The 16,992-nt window shown below is 39.9% G+C and overlaps 2 protein-coding genes across 3 annotated transcripts in view; both read right to left on the bottom strand.

Moving 5' to 3' along the window:
• Positions 1–1,694: 1,694 nt before the first annotated feature.
• isca1 (iron-sulfur cluster assembly 1) lies at positions 1,695–6,789 on the bottom strand. Its single transcript, XM_035658833.1, has 4 exons — positions 6,671–6,789; positions 4,100–4,153; positions 2,996–3,101; positions 1,695–2,776 (listed from the first exon to the last, which is right to left on the bottom strand). Exons 1-4 carry the CDS (start codon positions 6,749–6,751, stop codon positions 2,628–2,630), a joined length of 390 nt encoding a protein of 129 aa, XP_035514726.1. The 5' UTR covers positions 6,752–6,789; the 3' UTR covers positions 1,695–2,627.
• A 582-nt stretch (positions 6,790–7,371) lies between these two features.
• tut7 (terminal uridylyl transferase 7) overlaps positions 7,372–16,992 on the bottom strand; it is a 13,134-nt gene continuing 3,513 nt past the window's right edge. For both annotated transcript variants that reach the window (XM_035657937.1, XM_035657938.1), the window contains exons 9-29: positions 16,629–16,755; positions 16,398–16,517; positions 16,171–16,305; positions 15,538–15,715; positions 14,563–15,251; positions 14,289–14,439; positions 13,683–13,769; positions 13,419–13,519; positions 13,170–13,227; positions 12,738–12,841; positions 12,546–12,635; positions 12,322–12,435; positions 11,787–11,864; positions 11,506–11,683; positions 11,226–11,273; positions 11,027–11,118; positions 10,822–10,937; positions 10,497–10,702; positions 10,252–10,322; positions 9,779–9,845; positions 7,372–9,070 (exon numbers count right to left, since the gene is read on the bottom strand). In XM_035657937.1, coding sequence (XP_035513830.1) covers positions 9,012–9,070; positions 9,779–9,845; positions 10,252–10,322; positions 10,497–10,702; positions 10,822–10,937; positions 11,027–11,118; positions 11,226–11,273; positions 11,506–11,683; positions 11,787–11,864; positions 12,322–12,435; positions 12,546–12,635; positions 12,738–12,841; positions 13,170–13,227; positions 13,419–13,519; positions 13,683–13,769; positions 14,289–14,439; positions 14,563–15,251; positions 15,538–15,715; positions 16,171–16,305; positions 16,398–16,517; positions 16,629–16,755 — 2,869 coding nt within the window. In that variant the 3' untranslated portion in view covers positions 7,372–9,011. The remainder of the gene's footprint in view (positions 9,071–9,778; positions 9,846–10,251; positions 10,323–10,496; positions 10,703–10,821; positions 10,938–11,026; positions 11,119–11,225; positions 11,274–11,505; positions 11,684–11,786; positions 11,865–12,321; positions 12,436–12,545; positions 12,636–12,737; positions 12,842–13,169; positions 13,228–13,418; positions 13,520–13,682; positions 13,770–14,288; positions 14,440–14,562; positions 15,252–15,537; positions 15,716–16,170; positions 16,306–16,397; positions 16,518–16,628; positions 16,756–16,992) is intronic.

The following is a 16,992-nucleotide window of genomic DNA, read 5'->3' as shown; positions in this document are numbered from 1 at the left end:
GACGACGTTTGATGTCAAATGAAATCTGTGGCAAGCCATAGAAGCCATGGGTGTCATTATTATTTGTTTTGTTTTCTTGTAAAAAATGCAATAATTTGTATCTGTGCCAAAAACTTATTTAGTTTATGAGTTGTAACAAATGAATTTATTAATGTTAAGATATCATGTATTAATGCTTTATAGATCTGTAGCAAATGTATTTATTACCCTTGACTATACATCTTTATGTGAGGATATACCCCACAACCTGGCAATGCAAAGGTTATCCACAGCAATGTTTTATTTATGATTTGTAAAGCATTAATACATTAGTTAGACATTAATATAGCCATTACTTGTAACTTGTGAACCCTATAACCAATTGAATGTACACCTGAAGAAAAGTGGTACAATCTCTTCATCGCAGAATAATTATTTTATTAGAGAATTTGTCTAACTGTCTCTCCAGCCTGTAAGGAGACCAATAAGAGATTTATTGACAAGCTTGGGAGACAGTTACATCCACTGTGGTTTATAAGACGGCTATTGGCTCTGACCCTGCACATCCAGGACAGGATATCGAGTCAGAGGGCAGCTTCTTAGACTTTTCTACCAGGTGTGCAATGGGTTGCAGTTGTGCCCCCTGAGATGAAGCCCCTGCGGTGATGGGGGCAGGAACAGGTACAGAGGCAGATAAGCTTTCACTCAGGTGATCCCGCCTCTTAAATTGACACATTGAAAACTGGCTGATGTTTTCAGGGAGGACGGCTCTGGATCTAAAGGAACTGCCTGTCCCTGTGTTCTTTAGGATGGAGAGGGTGGTGCTGATGTTTCGGGGGTCAATATGTGTGGTGTTGCAAAGTGGTGATTTCCTCTCAGCCAAAGCCTTTAATAACTCTGACGTCTGACAAAAGTAGCAGAGGGAACATTCAGAAATCTGCCAAAACACATCTGTCAGTGAATTTGATACTAATTTATAATCTATAGATACATTATATGAATCCAGTTTAAGTGTGTGGTTGTTTTAAGTGATGATGTGTAAAAGTTGTTTTTACAGCTCATTTTGCTGCCCCAAAGTGTCCCAAAAAGATTTTGTTTACTTTCCTTTTAATGACATATTTTAAATTAGTTATAAATACAGGGATAACTAAAACTATGTCAGTGCATCCCTCCTTTATCCCTTGGCCATATCCTTTAAAGACCCACAACATTCAAAAACATCCAGTTATTTCTTTTTGCCCTGGAAAAGCTATTAGTAAATCTAACAATAATACTGTAGGCTATGTATAATTTTTTACTACCTTAACCTCATAACACTCTCTGCTGTCAGAATCTCCATCATTGCTTTGATTGTCCATGACCCCAAAGGACCTTAAAGAAAATCAAGCAAAGCTCCCATTCATTACCTCAGTAAATACTACAAGATAGATGATTAAAACAAATCTTTCAACTTGACTGTACCCCCTTTCTCCTTCTGCCTGAATACAAACAAACCTACAGAGGTTATGCAGAGATGTATGATGGAACAGAACGCACCTGGTTCTGCTAACAGAGCCATCGCCATGACGACTCAGATGAAGATTCTAATGACAACTGAGCCATCTCCATAACAACCGGTCTAAGTTTGTTATTTCGGTAATGATGTAACAATCATCCTACTACAACTCCTACGGTCGAACTGCTCAACATGAAAGAAGTGGCCACATGATTTCATATTACTGGATTCAGCTATTTATTATTTCATATGTACACAGACATATTGCACAGGTTACAAATCTTAACAGCAGTCTATACAAAGTCCTGGTTTAGATCAAGCAAAAAATAATCCAACATAAACCTCATGTACTCTTATACGAGGGATACATGCTTGGTGTGTGTTTTTTTTGTGCGCTTGTGTGGTTCATGGGAGATTTACATTCTTTATATTTACACACAGAGATAAATAGATACTTATACAAACTAATAAAGCAGATTCAAGACACTCAAACTCTTCCACTTTTGCATACCACTGGTACATGACACTGGATGATAGCACACTGTCTCACAGCGTGTTTATCAAACGGCTGATGTCGACCTTGACGTCTATAGATGTTAGTGGATAGATTCAAACTTGAAAACAGAATACTTAAAAGTATCACGCTTCATCTTCTTAGCTTTACTAACGCAAACCTGATCAGCTCTCAGCTTCAGTGTTGCTCATGTACCATTCCCTCCTGCATACAAGTCATGGTGAAATTTGACTGAAAATATTGTGCGTGTATGTGTAAGATGGCAGCTAGTCACAGAATAAAAAAAAAAAACACCTTCGCCTTTGAGGTCCTTCTATAGTTTTTTAGATGCAGTGCCACAAATAAAAAAGCAGTTGTCAAGATCAAAGGTATCTGAATCTATAATCAATATGTTGAGATGGTTTTTGACTACATCGACTATATTCAAACCTTCCTCTAAGCATGAAACGTACATGGGCTTCACGAGTGTGCGTGTGCAAGTGGCCTGCAGGAAGAGCAGTGGTGGGAACGCAGGCACGTCTGTATCTCAGAGATTTCCTCATGTCCGACTTCCTCGTCAACATTCAGTCTCTCAGTCTTTGTGGGTGGGACGGGGTTTGGAATAATAAGGGTGCAGGGAGGATAGAGGTCCCGTGATGCTCATATGTTGAAGCTTTCTCCACAGCCACATGTTCCCTTGATGTTGGGATTATTGAAGACAAATTCACTGGACAGCTTTGACTCCACAAAGTCCATCTCAGTGCCCAGAAGGGTCAGCTGAGCCTTCTTCTCTATGAACACCCTTACACCTGTAAGAGTCACAGTAGTCATTAGACGTTTGAGTATTTCCTGCTTCAGCACTCCCTAGTGGTAGCATAAAAAATAAAGTTATGTGGCAGACAGCTATGCATGCTGTGAAAAAGTCTTTAAAAAAAAGTATTTGAGCTTTGTTCTGCATGCCTTTATATCCCAAACACTCAATGTTTGTTTTACTATAAAGGAAAGCACAACACGCAGACACAGCTTACCATCCTGCAGCACTTCCTCATCAGATTTTTCTCTCTCCTTAGTGTAGTCCAGTGTGTAAGTCAGTCCATTGCAGCCACGTGTTCTCACTCCGACCTTCAAACCGATCTAGGAAGAGCCAGACAGATATTACAATTCAGTGTAACTTTCCATTTGCCAATCACGACATTATAGTTTCAGCAACAGTATTTATAGAGGACAAAAGGGAGATGGAATACAGATGTGTACGGGTCAGTAGGTTTGGGTACCGACTAAATTACATCGGTATTACTGAGTAGCGATTCACGTTTTATAAATCAGTGCCACACTTCGGTACCTCTGGCTCATCCGGGTGAGACCTGAAAGGGACTGGATAAAAGATACAATGTGTATTATTTAGCTACATAGAAGTTATCACTATATTGATGACACATATTCTGGTACTTTTGTTTTCTTCTGGCATTTTTAGATGCAACAACTCTCTAGAAGCTGTAGGTAAGTCTCTCTAACTCACTCACAGGATCCTGATTACCTAGGCGCACTGAAAGGAAAATGGAAAGATGAAAGCCCGTACTATCCTAATTATTGTTTACTCAATGTGTCATACCAATTGATTGCCCATTTCATTCTTTAATTATGGCTCAAAACCTATTTTGAGGTCACAATGACCGTCAATTCAGTGACTTATGACTGTGAATTATGGTCCAAATCTTGCCTACTGCTCCTGAGTTATGGTGAGTTATGGTGTTGAATAATGGCCAAAAAAGTATTTTCCCAAAACATTACGGTGTCACAATGAAGTTGACCCGAAATGTAGTCATAATGAATTCTTAAGTTATGGCCAAAAATGTGTTTGTGCACCTTTAAAAATCACTTCTGAGAAATCTGTTGCCTAAAATCATTTGTGACTTTAGCAATGGAGGGAAAAATGGTGGCCTTATTTTATTTTTTTCTCTGCATATTGGGGAAAGATAAAAAGTCTTTCACAACCCAAAACAGAAGAGGATGAGAACAAGAACAACAACAACAACAACACAGCACCCTGCTTCCATTACAAAAGACGTCGAGAAGCACCGTCTGCTTGATGATATGATGCTCCAGTGAATGTTGGCTGATCAATTACTCACATATTCTGGCTTGTCCTGCAACAATATCCTGATCTTGTTCACAGCCGATGGAGTCTACAGAAAAGACAACAGAGAAGGTCACTAAGCACAGCAACAATACAGTGGATTCAGATGGAAGCAGTGTATTTTGGCAAAGCTGTGACTGTCGAACACACTGAGCAACACAGGAAAGCATGGACCTGTGGTGCTGGTTTAAGTTGTATGGGCTGAATCTTGTACTTTCCCGTCCCATGTGAAAGGTTTCTTGCCAAGGGCTATACACTTGATGACGGTACAGGCTATAATCAAGGTACAACCTGCGCTCCTTGGGAGGTCGTATCTGAGTCGTTCGGTTGTATCTATTATCAGTCATGGTATCTCATCTATGCTATGTTATCGTATCGTATCTATCTATCGCGGTTTCATTCTATCTGTCTGGTCTGTCTGTCTGTCTGTCCTGTAACTCCTGCAGGATGTAGGTGCAGGAAAGAGGGATCCCGGTGTTTGGGCTCTCACGTGGTGGCATTTGGGAGACTGAAGTGAACTACATTAGCCACATGGTGCTAATCCCTTAAAGCCGGCGTGTTCCTCTCTCTGTGTGCGACTGTGCCGCTGATACGAAATGTACAGTACATCCCAAACTGTGTCACAGCCTGGAGCTGTTTCATAACAACACTGTCAACCAGGTGTAATGTCCATGTAGTATTTTACAATGGATTTTAAATTGTCAGGGTGGATAATCACACAACACCTGAACTTTATTATTAATTATCAGATTATGGTATTAAGTTATGTTGTGTTCGATGCATCGTTTGGTAATATTCGTGTTTATCATCGTCCTTTTATGAACCTGACAGGTAAAAAAACAACAAAAAAACAGAACAGCAGCAGAACCCTTTAAAGAAGCATTTCACCCGCGGAAACATTCATCTTTATTGAAAGTATATTGAAAGTTATATATGTAGTCGAAATGTAACATAAATTTTGAATTTGGTGCCTATTTGACCGAGAAAAGAGTGTTTGTAGTCTCACCCCCTCTACAAAGATATGAGACTGCCTGTTCCAGTGATGCAAAATGCGATTGTTTACAGTCATTGAGAGCAGGAAGTGCAAACAGGAAATCGGTGTTTCCCGTCTAGGGAAAAATTGAGGGAGGCGGTGCACGGCAGTGTTCAAAGATGATGACTGGGTGTTTAACTGATACAAAGGGGCTAATGAAGATGGGGTGAAGTTGTCCTTTAATGGAATCATTGCGAGTTGCTCGGTTTGAGGATCCTGTTACTTCAATTTTATTCCGGACTCCTTTATAGCTCTGGACCACCGTACAACACATTACTTGAGTTCCAAACACTTCCTCCCCCATAAACGCCATAGTTCATTTGTACTTTCATAGACTACTTTTCACTGACCGACGGGTCTATTTGTTTGTCTTTATTTAGGCTCTATAGAGAGTAGCAGGAAAAAGTGATTCTTTGTGGAGAGAACTTGAAGTGGGTGACGATCATATAATAAATAGTATAAATGAAGCCATCAAAAGACGAGGACATCACAAAGACAGGAAACGGTGTGTCATTAGAAGCTAATCCAACATGCAGAAAGGTTTCTTATCAATTGTTGGGTCACCCGAGAGGCCTCGTGATATTATGTGTTATTATTATATTTTGATTATTATCTATTATGATATTGATGTCAAAACAGACCACAGTGTATGTTGGTAAAACGGTTTATTTTTCCTTTAACTTAGAGCTACTGGTATATTTGTCTCATAGTGAACTGTTAATGTAATGAAAGGGTATTTAAGTTAGAGCTAAATCCATGGTGAAAAATGCATACAGCTAATGTTTCTTCAATCGTAGATTAAACGAACAATTCACTCATTTTAAACATTGAGGTTACAGAGTTACACTCTGCTTACAGACACATATTTACGTCTGATGTCTGGGCATGGAGTTGTTAAGATGTTAACGTTATTGTTTGCATTATGGGAAATGTGAGATCCAGTATTTCTGGAGCTCACTGGTGACTTTTAAAAGCTGATGATGGCTCGATCCCCAAAACTTCATGGAAAGACAAACCTGAATCACCTTTACAATCAATCCTGAATAACTCTTACCTCCCCCTATAAGATTCAAAACTGTATCAGAGGGTTAGGGTTGTACGTGTTGGCACTGACACATTTCTAATACACAGCTGTCTGTCTGTCTGTCTGTCTGTGGTGTCTCAGTCGGGACGATTACGCAAGCGCAGCGCAGCGTTGTCTGGGGAGCAAGGGTTACCAGTAACGCCCAACTCAAGGGCAATTACAACTTATAACCGACCCCCGTGGTCGTAAACCGAGTGTGTATCCACGGATATAAGCTCGTGGCTGCGATGGGAATGCAATGTTACTGGACACCACCTCAAAAGTAGAAAACAAGTCGTAACGTCGCTGAAGTCACAGACGGTTAGCTAACGTTAGCTTAGCAACGTTGGATCACGTAACGTTAACACGAGCTACTTAACGGCCGCCGAGGCTAACGTCACTCTCAGACCGACATATGAACGGACAAAAACGTGCTCTGCGTGAGTTAATAACCCCGGTTTAGGTCTCACCAGTGTCAGAGCGGCTCTTGTAGGCAGTATCTTTCTTTTGCTGACCGCTCGGACGGTCGCTCGCACCATGGAGGCAGACATGTTGTTGCACTTAAAATCACAACATTGAAATGCGCAAGCGTGTAGGAAAAGTGGCCCCGCCCCCGAAAAGGCAGCCCATTCGATGATTGGCCGACACTGCGACGGACGGGTGCGACAGCCAATCAGCTCACGGATAAAAGATTACGTTCACTTGTTATGCAATACGTATAAACCGGCATTACAAAACTACCCAACATTGTCAGAAAGTAATTTATGCCTTTGTGAGAATACTATACTGAATAACCTGGAAGTCCACTTACTAGTTTTTTCTGGCACTTCAACCACATCATTCAGCTTTGTTGTTCAAACCAGTTTCTATTGTCAGTGGTAAACTTTAACATTTTAGTTAAAAAAATAAAAATAAAAAAACACCACCATCCAGGATGACCAGGGTTGACTAACTTTACTCTCCCAAACTGAATAATTCATAGAATAATCTCTAATATGCACAGCAAATAAAGTTTCTTTCTAAATACTCTATATTGATCTATATTTACTGCCAGTGGCTGTTGTACTGGCTGAAATTAGTCTGATAGCTATACACTTATTTATTATTTATTATATTATATATTTATTTATACTTATTTTCAAAAACAGATATCCAAAGAAACATTACACACTGGGATTTGATTTGTTTAATGAATTCTTTGAGACACAAAATGGATCGCAAGCCATCCTTTCCTGGCAGGATCGGGGTTCCGATAAACTAAACCTCCCATTTGAGTCCAACAAAAGAAAAGCAATTAGGCTGGCATTAAAACAAAACTACTTTAAAATGAGAAATTTGAGTACAGTAACAACAACACAATTCTTTTATAAAATTCAGCCGTATTAGGACAACAAAGCCAGACAGTCCATATTTGAAGTTGAATGATAAGCAGGTCTTAGAGACATCAACTAGCAGCAACGTAATTCAAGGGCGTGGACCCTCACAGTGCAGCTACCAATCTGTGGCACCATTACAACAAAATTAAGCCTTTGTGGCAAATAAATACATTTATCTCTCCACTGATCTGAGATTACCTATAATTTAGTTTCAGATTAGGTGTTTGCAGTGATGTAGCAATAAACTGGACCAGTTGTTTGATTCTTCCAAACCTTACCACTGGGTGTAAGCACGAGCAACTTTTTGCCCAACATTCTCAACTATATGCTCTTGCACTATAGTTACAACACTTCCTAGCATGTGTAGAAATAGATACAGGCCAGGGTTAGCAGAGGAAGTACAGTTTTACCGTCCTATCGTTCACACTTGAAAGGCAGTGGAGGGGCAGTACAACTCTGAAATATGGGTAGATCAGCAGTGTCACAAGATAAAACCATGATCCTGAAAAAAAATAAAAATAAAACCTACAGGGTGGTTTCTCTAACACAGAGACACACAAATACAGACACATTGTGGGCAGAGCTGCTTTCGAGGCTGAAGGAGAGACGGACTGATGCATGTCAGTGCAGAGGACAAATTAAACAGGATTTAAGATGAATTCGATAAAAAAAGATCCTGGCCATTATGAAAGGTACACTGCCATTCAAACGTTTTTCAACAATATACATTGCATTTTTTTGGTAAAATCTCAAACATAATTGGAAATTCATCCTAAAAACCTTGTTATAAAATAAGGAATAAGTGAACTGATAAGACTTTTTGGTTTAATTTAAAAGTCTTGATCTTGATGACTTAACAGACCTCAAGACACTTTAATTAGCAGACATCATACCATCGCCACATCCATTCTTACAGCTGTAGTGTTGACAAACACTGGGTCTTACCTGACTGAGGACTGTTTAGTCTACAGTTTCAAAGTTGGCATCAAGTATGTAGTCTGCAAAAGATACCTCAGCATGGTGAAAACCTAATACTTTTACTGTTAGTCATATAACAGACAATTACTTACATTTTCTAATTTCTGAGATTTCCCACTAAATCTGCAATGACATTACTTGAAATGTAATGAGCTTAAAAACAACTTGACTGGCAGTGTAGGTAAACAAAAACATGAGGTGCATGCATAATGGCTTGTCTTGTTAAAATAAAAGCTTTAAAAAGCTCCTCTGAGGAGGAGAGCTTTAAGGGGGGGAAACAACACACATAAAAAGGCCCTATTTGGCTTCAAGTCAAGGCGTCCTGGCTTTGGCTTTTAACAGGCTCCCATTGGCCCAACAGTCCCATTCAGATCTAAGGGTTTCTGGACTTTGGGTTGCCATGATGTCTGCCTGGACAAGAGTAGAACCTCATGGTTTGTGTAGTCACAGCTGCTGCTCACTCCACTGGGCTCTTCCTGTGACCAGAGCGACCCAAATTTCGGCACGCTAAACTACCTGAAACAAAAACAGAATGCAATTGTGAAAAATGTACTCCAAAACATGGCCCACTTTTTTTATGTAGAATCTTATTTTATCAGGCTAAATGACAAAACAGGGCAGACTTCCTCATCCTGAAAAACTGACTACTCCTTTTGCTGCTTTATTTACTTTATTTCAGGTTACAAGTATGATCAGTCACAGAATATGTTCTTGGACTATATAGAAAACAACAAATGAAAACAGGAGCAACATGCATAACATCAGCAAGCGTGCTGTCCAGAGTCCAGAGACAGATGGATGAACCTGAACATGCTCGAAACCTTTCTTGCTCTCACTCTCTCTCCCCACCATGCCTAAAACAAAAATAATATAGAGTATACAGGGCACCTTGTCTCCATTAGTAACTGAACCAAATGTTTATACCAATTACTTTCAAACAAAGTTGTTGGGGTTGGGCATATGGGGAATAATAATTCAAACACTGGCTTTGTATGAAGAAGGGAGAGCTGCATCTTTAATGGGGAAAGTACTTTAAATCACTTAATATATTCCAGGAAAGTCATTTAAAATAAACAATCTAATTTGTATTCATTTATAAATTAAACTATACTATACTATACTATACTATACTATACTATACTATACTAGTGACACTGACCATCTTAAAGCGATAACTCTTCATTGTGACAGTACCTAAAGCAAAGAAACAGTAAATTTCCATACCCGCTTGTGGACTCAATATCACATTTTGTTGCTTTCGCTTCTTCTTCTCTTCTTGTATGGGTGAACCCTGAAAAAAGGAAGATAAACAGGGGCACAGGTGTAGCAGTGTACAAGTATCAGTACAAACACATTTAACAGGTCCAGTGTGTAATATTTAGGGGGCTCTGCTGGCAGAAATGGAATATAATATGCATAACTGTTTGCATTAGTGTATAATCAGCTGAATATGGGAATATTTGTTACCTAAGAATGAGCAGTTTATATCTACAAATGCTGTGGGTTGCCACTGTCACTAGATAGAGGCTTTTGTGTTTTGTGCATTTCCAGCAACCATTGTGTCTTTTTTGTGCTTGGAAGGAGAGGTTGAAGTTGGAAAGTTGCAATCTGCAACTACACTGTTGGATCCAACTAAATCTTTCAACTGGGCCTTTAAAGAATATTTTTCATTGACTGACACAAAACTGTGCTCGTACCTGTCTCTCCTTTTCTCTCAAATTCCTCAAGTGGGCTGAAGAGGGGGAAAAGCTTTCCATCTTCACATTACCTGCCAAATCGGAATTAAAAATTAAAAAAGGAAACGTATTCCCTTTCTATTGTACTCCCTCTTCTCCTGTACTTTATCATTTTAAAGCAATAGACTGACAAAACTATTGAGCTCAAGGAAATATATTTTATAAGGGCTTAATGCATTTGAAAATAAAACAAACTTCGTCCGAACCTGCAGGGCTTCTGTACAGCTGACAGTCCTTCTTAATGTGGGCACTTGATCCACACAGGAAGCAGCAGCGTATCTCTCTCTCCAGTGCATCTCTTTTCCTCCAGTGCTCACTCCGGTGTCGGACCTGATCCTTGCCGTCCTCACCTGGATCCATTTTGTCTCGCAGGTGCTCTGGCCTTCTCTCAGAGTCCCTTCTATGCTTGGACCTGGGTCAAAGTTATCCACAATATAATACAAACACGCAGTTTGACACATGGTGCAGATACACATTCATCTGCAAGTTAGCAGTGGGACAAATTCAGACATGTATTGTGATTATACCTACTTCTTACGCATGGGGCAGTCTTTCATGAAGTGGCCAATCTTTCCACAGATGCGGCAGCAGCGGTCATTTGGAGCCACTTCTCCCTCAGTGAGGACTTCGGGGTCGAAGAAATACTCCTTCGATAGTTGAAGACAAATTACAATGTCAGTGCTTAGACAATTTCAGCAGAATATGCAAATGTGGTGTATAGACCGCAAATACTAACCATCTGACTCGGGTAGACAGGAGGAAAGGCTTTGACTGGTGTGCCAAATACTGTTCTGCCATTGATGAAAGCCTTCATGATGAAGTTAGTCACTGTTTCCATGACAAAAAAAAAAAAAAAAAATAGATGTGAGACAATAATACATTTTGAAAGACAGGCAATGAGACAACAGATGGCAGATAAAAACAAATGATCATACTTTTCCTGGACAGACCAGCACCGAGATTATGATTCAGGTCGAACGGATCTGTAATGTGAACAGAAAAGAAAGCAACACAACATAACAATTTTAAGTATTTTCAGGCAGACAATCAGAAAACAATCTCACAATACTAATTAGTGTAAAGATCTTAGTTTAATGACATGATCATTTCAACAGCTAAGCAGTTCCAAGACACAGTCTGCTTCATCTATAATAATGCTTGTGTGTTCAATCTTTTTGTGGTGCAAGGGATCCTATGTTTATCACGGGAGCTGACCTTCAATGACAATGTATTTGGACGTCCACTGCTTGTTGAAGGTGGTGAGGCGGCCGTGCTGACGGATACAGACAACGTGCTCTCTGAAGTCAAAGTCCTCGGTATAAAAGCGGAGCAGGCCGAGCCACAGCTCCCCCACCGTCTCGGTGTTCTTCCCGTACTGTGGCCAGCGACTGGGCTGCAGGTGGATTGACGTGTTGGTAAGACAGGGTGTCACATTCATATTTTCAAATCTGTGTACAGGGGCACGCACACAAAGTGTGAAAATCCAAAATACTCACTAGTGTTTTTAAATCATGAAAGAAGTAGACGTTCCAGCCATCAACTAGCACCTCCGGCTTCTTCTTTCCATCATAAATCTGCAACAAAAACAATCGAGAGAAGTTGAACACTTTCAGACTTCATGGCAATATTAACATATTGTCATTACTCAAATTTGTATTTGTATGCTTGGGAAAATAATTAAAATTTTCTAGAAAGAAAGGTTTTCTTACATAACAGCATCTGAATAGAAAAAATGAAATCTATGAGTAATGAATTAATCTTTATCGCTGAGGAAAATTGGAGTAAAAACTGAACGAAGAGATTCTGTACGTTCAACCTTACTTTGCTTGTACACGTTTAAATTAAAAGTGTGTTTAGTCAAGAGACAAAAATACAGTTTCTTGGATAGTTTAATACTGAACTATATAATTAATGAAAAGCAATGCCACTCAAGCAATCCGTAACATTCAAGAATTAAGCAATATGCAGAACTCAAATTAGAATGAAAAGAATCTAAAGTTTGAATCTTTTTAACAAACATGTCATTTGCACCTCTTGCAGCACAGGGATAACAGGTGGGTTTCTCTGCTGGAGGAAGTACAGCACCATGAGGGTGTAAGCGTAGGACGAGAGGCTGCCACGTGAAGCATCTCCAATGTCACACATCTGTAATAAGATAAAAAGAAACATGATGGTTATACAGTAATGTAATACAGCATACAGCAGAATATATGACACTGGAGACATAAGGACACTTAAGCTATGAGTAGACTCACCTTGGCAAAAACCTTCATGACATAACAGAGGATCTTAACTCTCCTGTCAATGGCAGCATATGAAGCTAGCAGGTGTGTGTTGTGCAGGGCCTGAAAAGAAATACGATTGTCTTAAAGCATGTCATGTAAGTTATTCAATATCAAATTTGACACAAACTGAAGCAGAAATGAAAAAAAGAGACAGAGCCCTACCAAAGTGTTGTAGAGGCTAATGTCTCCCTCCAGGCCAGTGCGAACATGGTAGAACTTCACAATGGGTACTTTTGCTGTAGTGATGGGTAGGATGTTCTTCAGACCTGCAGATATGGAAACAGGTTAAAGGGATGCACTCACATCGTTTGATTGGGTTTTCTACATTTTTACTCTACATCTTGCTTCCCAAGGAATTTGTCAAATCAAAGTATTTGAACATTAGCTTTTCTTTCTTTTTGGCCTGTTAACATAAACTCCAAATGGAAACAAACTGAATGGCTATGAGCTAAAAAAATTCTTTGTTCACCATCAGCTTCCTAAAATGAGGGTCTAAGGGTAGAGGGTGTCGTAAGCTGCATAGATGAGAAGTTCTTTTAACTATAATTGGGATCTTGGGCTACATAAATAAAATTGCCTCAACTTCTTACTGACCTGGGTGTTTCTTCAACAGTCTCGCCAGACTTTCAATTATAGTGATGCAGTCAACATCCTGTGGAAGAAATTAATTAACTGAATTATATTTTACGGATTAGAGATTACGAAGAATCACTCCAACAAAGCACCATTACCATTAACTACAGACAACTCAGAATTTAAATTACTCCAATGATTGCACTAAATACTAACAAATAAAATAGGTTTCATCAATCAATAATGTAAACTCTTGAGTTTCTGACTTACATCTATGGTGTCCTGCCCATCCAGCACCATACAGATGTCTAGGTCACTCTGTCTGAAGCCAAAGCCATTTTTGGATGATCCAAATAGTTGTAGCCGAGCTCCTGTTCACCAACAAGAAGGCTTTGTTAATGTCATCATAAATGTAGAACATCATTCTAACATTGTGGTGGTTATTGGGGAAGTCAATAAAATGAATTATCATGGTAGTTTAAGTTTGAAAAACTTAAACTAGTGCTAAACAGTGAAGGTGGGGGGTTACTTCACCAGCAAACTGTCGTTTGACAAAGGTCTCCAGGTCTTGAAGGATGTGCTCTCTTACACCCACTTCCAGTTCATCTGGGGCAAAGTCAGCTAAAAAAGAAACAGACCCATCATCACACCTGACCACAGTCGTACACCTCATTTTAATGATTTCACCAACTGTAAGTACTGTCAAGTAATTTGACCAGGCACAAAAGCAACTGAGCTACTGGCAGCTGTAATAATATGATCACATTTTCAGGCACTGCCACATTTGTTACGTTTTCCTCCGCTGATTTTTGACAGGTGGACTTGAAGCCCCGTCTTTCTGAGCCTTATATTGACATTTGAGGGAGTCGTTCATGCTTGATTGATTGGATTTCACGTGAGAAGATGGCATCAATTAAGTTGAAAAGAGCAATTAACAAGGTTGGCTGAAACCACGTTGCAGCACTAACGATCAAACCTCATTAAAAAAAAAAAACTTGAAGATTCAGGATAACAATATGAAAATGAAAATACAACAAAGTATAAGGCTCTTACACTGCCATTTTACTTGTTAGCACATTTCATTGCCATTAACGTAATCGCCTCCGACCCAAAATACTTATGCAACCATATAATACTTACTGTAGCACTGCTCACAAACTTTGTTAAGGACATTGAGAAACTCTGGTGTTAATGTGGGCAAAGGATCCAACTGGACTTTCTTGAAATCTTCTGGACAATCTTTCTTCAGATGACCGTCACGCTTGCACAAGCTGCACACGACCATGTGTGACTAAGAGAGATTGAAAAGAGTTTAACTTAACGACTTCCAGTCACCTACAACCCAAATGATTACCACATAACTTTAAAATGTTCACTTAATTTTGAAATCCTTCTTACACGAGGCTGTGCTTACCTTCCCTCTGGTGAAAGCTTGTCTGTTGAACTCATAAGACACTTTCTTCTGTTTTGGGGTTTTATTTTCTGGACTCTTATCTTTAATTGTATCCTCTAAATGGGGAGGTGAAAAACTCACAGGTGCTAATTCTACCTCCTCCTCATCCATTGAACCAGGTGTGTCCAAATCTGGACCCTCCTCATCAGACAGAAGCTCCTCCCCTGAGATCTCGTCCACTGGGAAAATCTCCTCATCCTCTGTGGTGAAGCTATCCAAGTGGTGTCTGTTATGACTTTCCTCATCAATATCTACATCCTCATCCTCCTCATCCTCAGAGAGACTGCTCTTGCCCAAGTCCGCTTTTTCCTTCTCTCGCTCTTCATCGGAGTCACTGTATTCTTCAACTTCCTCCTCTTCCTCAATAATGCAATCAGAGTCTTCAGGGCCGTTTTCTACAGATTTAGGTTGATTTGCATGCTGTGACTGAACGCCGAGGTGGCTGAAACCTGATACAATCTCCTCATTCACATCCTTCGCGTTTGCCCCTTTGATGGATCCACGCTGTGCCTGTGTCTTGTGACTAGCAGCTGGCGTGTTGAGTGGCAGTGCAAAGTACTTGTATGTGGTTTTGAGGCAATGCAGGATGTACTCGTACATTTGCTGGCTGTTCAGTGTGCGGGCCACATTTCTCTTCACAGCAAATGGGTCTGGAACAACGGAAGAGTAATCAAGTCTCTATGTACTCAACTGAAATGTTATGTTCAATTAAAAAGCCAGTAGACGTATACAAACAAATCTAGGTACAGGCTCTCAGTGTAGTAGCCTTAATCTTACATTTGGAACTTTTCAGTACCACTTAACCAAGTCCAATTAAAAACAACAATATTAACATGTCCTTTATTGGCTGGGATAGAATTAAACTGAGCATGGAAGTGCAAAAGTGGCCTTTCATTTTGTTGTTGCATGTTTGTTTCAAGCTGGACATCGACTGACCTTCCACAGCGATGCGTTTCTTTGGCCAGTCTTTCATCTCCCGGGAGAGGACAGTAGTGGTCCGCACACTGATCACATTGTCAGCCATGTTGAACTCCAGCGAGTAGAAGCGGAGCATTTCCACCCAGAGAAGCCCGACTTCCACAGGCAGGTGAGGGCTCTGAAACACCAGTGGAACCTGCAAGAAAACACAGCACAGAGTAGTTGTGGGGATAGCGCAATGGTTCCCAGCCTTTACTAGTGGAAAAAAAAAAAAAAAAAGTTCATGCCCCACTAACACACATTTTTTTGTTAAACATTACCAATGATAGGGGAAACAACTAATAAAAAAAAATACACATTAAATAAGGTCAGCAAAATAGCACGAGCAAAAGTTTTTCCTGCTTAAATCATAAATTTACTTCATAGTTTTCCCCTGGTCATCCACACCCCCCTGCAGTGGCTCTATGCCACAGTTTGAGAACCACTGGGATAGATATTAGGCAATCCTTAGCTCCTCTACTAAACCACACAGAAAAAAAGTCTACTGATCTAGAAGAAGATTCATCACAGAAAGCAATCAAACTGCCAAAAATGAGGAAGCAACAAACTAGTCTCTGACAAAACAAACTACATTAGAGTGTTCATGATTACCTTTCCTTTAATACAGGAGCCCTCTGCTGGCTGTAATGATTCTTTGGAGGAAGGAGTGTAAGCCCAGTGTACATATCCATCCTCAACATGTGTGAGATTGAAGTCTGACAGCCTGCTGAGTGAAAACACCTTAATCTAAAAGACAATCAGATGATTAGATTAGTTTGACAAACACTGAAATTAAGACTGAATGTTTTATTGCAGGCTCAGGATGACAAGAAACACACCTCTTGCTTCAGGTAGGTAGGCAAGACGGACTCTTTGCGCTGCTGTAAGAAGTAGATAACCATGAGGGCGAAGACGTACGGTGGCAGTCCACCTTCCTCTGCACGGTCAATCACGCAGATCTAAGAGGGAAGCAGGAACAACACGTTAAAAAAATGTAAAGATACTGAGTCCCTTTTACTAGTTGCCTAGCCAATATGAGCTACAGGTCAGGGTCTCAGCTGGAAACCTACCTGGGCCCATCGTCTGAGGCCCAAAACCAGTGGGAGGAGGAGAGGTTCCTGGCTGGATAGAGCAGAAAGATAGGAGGTGGTCTGGAACGCATTTTCATTTCCTGCACTGACTTTGCACACGAGGCCACTGTAGACAAAAAAAAATAATTCAGTTTTCATTAGTGGTTTACCGCATGTGGTAATGTAACTGTGATGTGAGCATTTTATTCTGTTAGAGTGCAAAATAACTCATTGTAGTATAATAATAATAATAATAATAATAATAATAATAATAACGATCAAACACCATCATATTCAGAAAACAAAACCAATAACACTTTAATATAGATTCTGTTCTTGTCACTACAAGAATACACATATACAA

The sequence above is a fragment of the Morone saxatilis genome, unplaced genomic scaffold (assembly GCF_004916995.1).
Source record: "Morone saxatilis isolate NCDOM2014 unplaced genomic scaffold, NCSU_SB_2.0 Contig16, whole genome shotgun sequence".
NCBI lineage: Eukaryota > Metazoa > Chordata > Actinopteri > Moronidae > Morone > Morone saxatilis.
The sequence above is the reverse complement of the archived record's forward strand: the minus strand, read 5'-3'. Positions and strand labels throughout refer to the sequence as shown.